The 7739-nt window shown below is 36.8% G+C and overlaps 1 protein-coding gene across 1 annotated transcript; it reads left to right on the top strand.

The window, feature by feature from the left end:
* Positions 1 to 233: 233 nt before the first annotated feature.
* On the top strand, positions 234 to 6615 carry rassf9 (Ras association domain family member 9). Its single transcript, XM_084409933.1, has 2 exons — positions 234 to 367; positions 4755 to 6615. Exons 1-2 carry the CDS (start codon positions 321 to 323, stop codon positions 6025 to 6027), a joined length of 1320 nt encoding a protein of 439 aa, XP_084266059.1. The 5' UTR covers positions 234 to 320; the 3' UTR covers positions 6028 to 6615.
* The last annotated feature ends 1124 nt before the right edge of the window (positions 6616 to 7739 follow it).

The following is a 7739-nucleotide window of genomic DNA, read 5'->3' as shown; positions in this document are numbered from 1 at the left end:
AGATCAAAAGGATAAACAATGGAGATTTATTTTTTACAGCCATTTTATATCATATTTATCAGGGGTGCCATCAATTTTGACCACCACTGTATATCACAATCATCAGCTCCACACAGTTCTCCTAAAGGCGAGTTTTGTCGCCTCCCTCCGTGTGAAGTGGGCCGGCCCTGTCTGAAACTCCTCTTACTTTGAAGCTCGCAAGTTGTTCCGTTGAACTTTTTCCACGTCCAGCACTTCAGTGGTACTTTCTTGATTAGGTTTATGCGCTCCGTTTTGTTGCACGATGCCTTGGATCTGACCTGTGGTCACATTGACGCACGATGGCTCCTTTTGGAAAAAACTTTCTGAAGGCGCGTTTGAAGAACAGGTATGATTCAAACCATCCATTTCATTTGAGATTGCACCACAGACCTTTTAATAGAACGTTTAAATATATTTATTAGGTCGAAACAACGTAAAAGGTAGAAAGCTTGAGAAGCAATTCAATATTTGTCTTTTTTCTCTCAGAACCGTTCGCAATGAAACACGTACTTATTATAGAACAATCGTTTTTATGGACTGTAAACTCTTCGTCACTGTAACAACACTTGCTCAGACTCAAGTGTTTCGCCTCATGGTCGCAGAGAGTCGAGTTACACTAATGCTGTTGTTCTGCTGGCTCTGGTGCCTCTCTAGGATGCAGGTAGCTGGCGTTAAGAAACGCCAAATGTGTCATTTTTTTCTCAATATTAAATCCTACATGACGATGGATGTGCTTAGCGCGTGAGTGTTTGATGAAATGAACTGGAAAGGCTTGATATCGTTGAGTATTGCTGCAAGTATTTTTAACTTAATTATTTTGTTGTGTCTATAATTAGTCTATGTAATTATGACAACGAAATCTTTTTGTTTTAACTTGCTTGTTTAGAGAAAAGCTTGTAATTTTGGTGCTATTGTTTAAACAAGTGAAGGATTCTGGGTGTAAAAAATAAAAGGAGTTTGACACAAAAATTAACCCCCCAAAGAGGTCAAAGAAAGGGGATGGGAAGTATATGTTCTTTTTAATTACAAGTATATAAGCATTTAAACAATATTTCAATAAACAAAAGTTAGAAGAGTGCTAAATGTGTACACTCACGAACCATAAAGCAGGTAACCATAGCAGCCAAAATTACACAATTGCTGTCTTTATCGATCGGTACAGGATGACAACATTTAAGGATATTGTCATTATTTATAATGTCATTAGAGACATACAAATCATAAATATTATGACGAAAATCATTAGTTTTTGCTTAAAGGGATAGTTCACCCAAAAATGAAAATTTTCTCATCATTTATTCACCGTCAAGTTGTTTCAAACCTGTATGAGTTTCTTTCTTCTGTTGAACACAAAAGAAGATATTATGAAGAATGCTGGAAAGTTGATTATGTTACAGTATATATATATATTTACTATTCTGGAAGTCAATGGGTCCCGTCAACTGTCTGGTTAGCAACATTCTTTAAAATATCTTCTTTTGTGTTCAACAGAAAGGAATTCATACAGGTTTTAAACAACTTGAGGGTGAGTAAATGATGCAAAACTTTCATTTTTTTGTGAACTTTCCCTTTAAAAGATCTTCAGTAGCTTATAGTTGAGGGGTAGCTAGACTCTAGTGGCGTCAAAAGACGTGTGAGATGAACTTCAATTGAGCCCATAAATTACTCAAATTTATTTTAGAAATGTTTGTACACTTTAAAGTTTCTGTCATTGACACCATTTTACAGTTCATTTTAAGTGCCCTAATTTACTTTTGATGTCTCAGTGTTTCCATATAGTCTAAATAGTTAATTATTCAATAGTTTGTTGTAGTGCTGATTAAAGAGGACTCTAGTTCAGAGGGAAATCTAATCAAAGGAAATCTAACACTGCGTCTGCTTTATTTAATGTGGTCCATACAGAATGACATTCAAACAGTTGATTTATATATGGTTTAATTAATAGACATGCTTTGTTTTGTGAAGGTATGCTCTCACAGCGACAGTTTAAAACTGGAGGTGGTTATTACACTTAACTAAATTACCTCAGCTGCCATAATTGTGTGGTTATTTTAGTACATAATGTCACTAGTTAATGCCTAAATAAGAACCTTAGAGCAGCATTGCGATTTTTAACCTGTACTTTGCTTTACTAGAGCTATTGAGACAAACTGCTACCTGAAATACAATGAATATGTTTTGTCGTCTCAATTATGCTTATGAGGTAAAGAGATCTTTCTAAAAAGTTTTTTTTTATTATTATTATAAAAATCTCATGCTTTTAAGACAGGGCTCAGAGGTAAAAGTGAATTTTCGTGGTATAATGTTAAGGAAACATGCTATCTAGCACAGTAAAATATAGGCAAGGATACATTCTAATTTTACTGTGCCTAGATAGCATGTTTCCTTAACATTATACCGTGAAAATTCACTTTTACCTCTCTCCAGTTCACATGCCCACTAAAACCTCTCTGCTTTCTCAGAGAAATGTTAATGAATCATTTGACACAGACAGTACCCATTTAATATGATCTCACAGCTGCTCTTAACTTACATGGTCATAAATGTTACAACTGCCGCATAGGGATTTATTATTTTATCAATATCTACAACTTTGACTAAATGTATTAATATAAAGATAATGAATTTTGTTAATGAGATATATAATTGAATGACCCACACATCTTTATTAAATTGATGTTTAATTTCCCAAGCATAATTTTGTACAGCCTAATAAACCTTGATAGACTGACTGTCAAGGAGATTATGTTCCTTGCAGGCACTGTGTTGAGTCAGTAGAAAGATACAGCATGTTCTCTGTAGTCCAGTGCTCCTGTCTTGTGGCAACACATGTTTTTTTCTTCTTCTATGAGCTGAGAAGCAGAGTGTTCTGTTCTTTTCACCTTCAGTGGTTCTGACAATGTTTCTGGTGTTGTGATTATTAGGGTTCAAAAGATACATCAATTCTACATTTCAAAACAAGCTTTTATTTTATGCATTGTGATTGTGGACTGACTTAACCTGATGTTCACTGATCCGTAGTTATGTTTCTGTAAACACAACAGACAGTTTGTAAGTTTGTTGTACTGCTTCTTTGCAATATCCATGAAATGGACATTTATAATTTTCCATTATCTCACGATACTTGAACTTGTTGGCAGGATGTATGTTACAGGATACTGCTGGTCACCATTGATTTTCCCACAAGACAAACACAGGTGCTTCCATTCCCCCTCATTTGTTTCCTGTCCTCATGACAATTTTGGAAAAGACTAAATAAAGTAGACCATTTCATGAAAACAATATTGAATTCCCAGTGTAGACTATTCTGACATTTCTTTTTGTTCAGATTCCTTTAACAAGCTCTTTAAATAGATCAAAATTGTATAGCAAGCCAAGAAACATTGTTAACCAGCTGAGTGCAAATGCTTGTATTGCACTGTAGCATATTGTCTATTTCAGTGTAATGTTTCTGACATGTGTGAACAAGCCACTGTATACTTTTACTTGCTTGTTATGTAAATGCTAGGGTTGCACACTTCTATTATGCTGTAATGGCGATGATGTCATATGGAATTACCAGCACAGGTGCGAATGTGTAATTCACTTTTAGAATAGCATTGTATACAGTAAGTTCAAATTAATGTCATACAACATTTAATGGCAATCTTGCATTAGTTTTGTATACTTTTTCTGTCTAAGATAAAATCCTTTAACCCTATATACAATACACAATATATTTAAGCATTGCATCAATTTGTCTCGCTGTATAAAAGCAGTGTTTTAGGTGGTCTGCTATGTAAATAGCTCAACTATTTACTTTTTGTGTGGAGTAGCAGCAGAGTTTTCTAAATATTAACTAGCATGCATTCTTGCATAAATGTTGCATTCTTCTGAGGTATTTCATTAAGAAAAAATATACTACTTGCATTTTTGTCACCCTTTACAAATAAAAATGCTATCTATCTGTCTATCTGTCTGTCTGTCTGTCTGTCTGTGTGTGTGTGTGTGTGTGTGTGTGTGTGTGTGTGTGTGTGTGTGTGTGTCTGTCTGTCTGTCTATCATTTATTTAGCTAATAAATAAACAGTACCTCTGTATTTAAAATTTGCTTTTAATAGCGTTTAATTAGCCTCTTCTATTCTGATCTAAGAGAGATAATTAGTCGTACCTGATGTTATGACCTGAAACGAATGAAAAATGATGAAACAACCATTTCAGATAATTGAGGGTAAGATACATTTGTCATGAAGCCTTTTGCTCATCTTAATAATGTCAGACATTTAGTGTTTAATTAACATCTGAGTAATGGATGTGAATCTGTGTCAAATACAGTTATGACTCTTGAAACATAGATATATGTGAGCTTTATGTATTTCACCCCATTTGAGTGTAGTAATGAAACAAGCCACTCAAGTCTGTCCATGTGATTTACTACGGGTGTTTTTAGGCATGAATGTCTAAAATCACATTTAACTGTGATGGAATCGTTAGACAGAGGTAGACTGTTCCAGAGCTTAGGGTCGACTACAGAGAAATACTAGTGTTCAGTAAATTCATTATTATTATTAAATATAATAATAATAATAATAATAATGTATAATGTGTCCACCTAGTTCATATAGTTACTAACTGTTATCCATTTCGTAATATTAAACTATTTGTCTTTCTTATATAAAATGACCTTAGTAGCCATCAAATGAACACTTGCGATTGTGTTTTTTTATAATACACACTTGTTAAATCTCTTTACCAGGTCTAAGGTTGTAGAGGAGACACCAGGGAAGGAAATCCAGGTGCTTGTGTGTCACGAAGAAAAAGTAGTCTGTGGTGTGACCAAGCACACAACCTGTGCAGATGTAGTTAAGGCTTTATTGGAGGACCACAAGGCTATACCAGAGAGTAAGAGGCTCTTAGATGGGGAACCTAAAGACTTCTGCATCCTCGAACGGTGGAAGGGTTTTGAGAGAGCACTGCCACCTCTTACTCGGATCCTTCGGCTATGGAATGCTTGGGGCGATGAGAGACCTTTCATACAGTTTGTCCTGATGAAGACCAGTGACTTTGTGCCATCATCCAAAGGAGCCAAGAGGGCCTTGAAGTCTCGGGGAGCGAGGTCCAAGAGATGGGACCTAGGACCTGCACAGTACGCCAAGACGGTGTCTACGGAGAAGCAGAAGCGCATGGTGAAGAAGGCCTTCCGTAAATTAGAGAAGATCCAGAAAGGAGAGACATCCGAGGGCTCAGAGGAGATAAATAAGCTTGTATTGTTGATCATCTCCCAGGATCAGACCATCCGGCAGCAGATTCAGCAGATGCGTGAGCTAGACTTGGAGATTGAACATGCAGAGGAACAACAGAGTAACAGCCCCACGCCTCGCTCCAGCATCACCGAGAGTGACGACGGCCAATCGCTGTCCATGTCAAAATTTGACAACCAGCTTCAGGAGTACCTGTACACCAGTGATGGAATCGAGCAACTAGAACTACATGTTTGCAGGCACCAAGAACTCATTGACCAGCTCTCTCAAGATATTGACTTAGAGCTGAGGAACTGGACTTCAGATTTGGAGGATTTAAAAGGAGCAGCAGCTGCTTGTCCAGAACTAGAGCTGGAACCCAACCTCTCATTGTCCTCCTCAGATCTCATAGAGCTGGAAAGCTTACGCAAAGAACTAGAGGCAAGCATGAGAGCTGGGCTTTCCCTCCATGTCCAAATGCAGGATATCGAGAAGGAACTGCAGCGGAACAAAACAGACCTGCAGTCCCAGAACCAGGAATACCAGCATTTAGTTGCCCAACTCAGTGTGCTTGAGCTGGGGGCCTGTCTGGACCAGCCTAGCCCTGTATCTCTGAAGAGCCAGATCAGGGCCACTGTCTCTCAGCAGACAGTTGGCAAGGTAAGACAGACATGCTCCCCTACAGATGCAACAGACACAGACTCCGACACTGGAATAAGCTCTACTCACAGTCAGGACTCACTGTCGCCCTGTGTGGACAGGTCGCCGCCTCTGGACACTGATGTTTGAAGCTGAGGATTAATTGTGTTTTTAATACATACATGTGCTTAATGACTCCAACAACGAAACACACAGCTTAAAAGAATATTTCACCCAAAAATGACAATTCTGTCATCATCAGAAAATATATTTTGAAGGACGCTGGTAACCAAACAGTTTTAGTTACCATTGACTTAAACTATAAGTACAAAAAACACTGAGACATTTCTCAAAATAGCTTCTTTTGTGTTCCACAGTAGTAAGAATATCATATAATTTTGGAAAAATATGAGTAAATCATGACAGAGATGATGACAGAACAGTGATGTGCGATCCCTTTAACATTTGCTGTGCTGTTACAGTTATACTATATAGATATATATGTGAATACATTTTTAGTCATCTATTAGAATTCATATGCACTTAAAGCCCGCATTAAAAATATAGAAGAACTTTCTCAATAAGCTGAAAAATATTTTAAATGAACCCCCATTCTGTTTATATTTTAAATCCTGCTGGTATTTAATTACCCTATATTTTCCACAATTTGAAATATTCATTTATATATATATATATATATATATACCATTTTTAAAGAAAAAAATATAATATTAAATGCATTAAAATATTTTTATGTAAATAGCAATGGCAATATAATTGAAGTGTATATAGCTAAATGAAAAAGATACTCTGATGAAAGAACATACTCTTGTTTTATATTAAAACAAGCTTTTATATAGACTTTGTAGATAAGCTTTACTTTTTAACCTGTTTCTTTTTTAAATGTACTGTATAAACAGGTGACTGCACAGATTGCAAAATAGAGATAAAAGTTATCACATATGCATAATTTATTTGTTTTTCTCTTTTAAACTAAATCGATCAATATTCAAATTCATTTGAAACGTTGAGTCTTTTAAGCATAGCTAAAATGATGTGATGACATTTTCCTTCAGTGCTTTTGCAATGTAAAATGTGTTATCAACTATAGTCACAATACACTGTGACTCGTGTTCCCTTCACAGCTAAAGTGAGTTGAAACAGCACTCATAGAAAGAATCCATTCTGACACTAATACAAACACAAGGAATATTTGAATTCTAATGGGAAAACCGATCTACATTTTTTCAGTCAGTGCCAGTAAAAAGACATTTGAGCCCTTTTGCTTCAAGTAATTGCCTCATTCTTTCTTTAAAACCCGCAAACAGCAGAGACTTAGCAGTACTATTAGACAGCGGTCTCATTGAATTAATGCAGGGTCTTTAATGCCAAGTTCCTGAAGGGTAACAACGTGTTACGCTGCTGTCATTCAGCGTGACTCATAACAAATGGGATTTTAAAGAAGGCTCCATTTTGTAATGCAAAACAAATGGGTTTTAAACAGTTGCATTATGCAGCAGGCCTTGGTATTCAGGGGGTGTTAATGAAGACTTGCTTCATTGGATCCTTCTGAGTGCCGGCTTCGCACTGAGATAATAACCAAATTCCCCCTCATTGGCTCTGATCCCACACAGCCCCCTATGTAGGGTGTTGCCAATACAAAGTCCGAGGGCACTTTAATGTCTTCACTGCACAGCGTCGTGACTTGTTTACCTCCACTGTCAGTTCAGGAGGAACCAGAGAGCTGCCAGGACTTTGTCGCGGCCGTAATTTCCTGTGCGAAAATGGCAATTACTGACTTTTATCTCTCGCTACTGCTGTGGTAGTTCCAGCACTAATAATTATACCAGCCAATTCTTGAA

The sequence above is a fragment of the Rutilus rutilus genome (genome assembly GCF_951802725.1).
Source record: "Rutilus rutilus genome assembly, chromosome: 5".
Classification (NCBI taxonomy): Eukaryota; Metazoa; Chordata; class Actinopteri; order Cypriniformes; family Leuciscidae; genus Rutilus; species Rutilus rutilus.
Note: the sequence above shows the minus strand (reverse complement) of the source record. Positions and strands in the feature narration are given on the sequence as shown.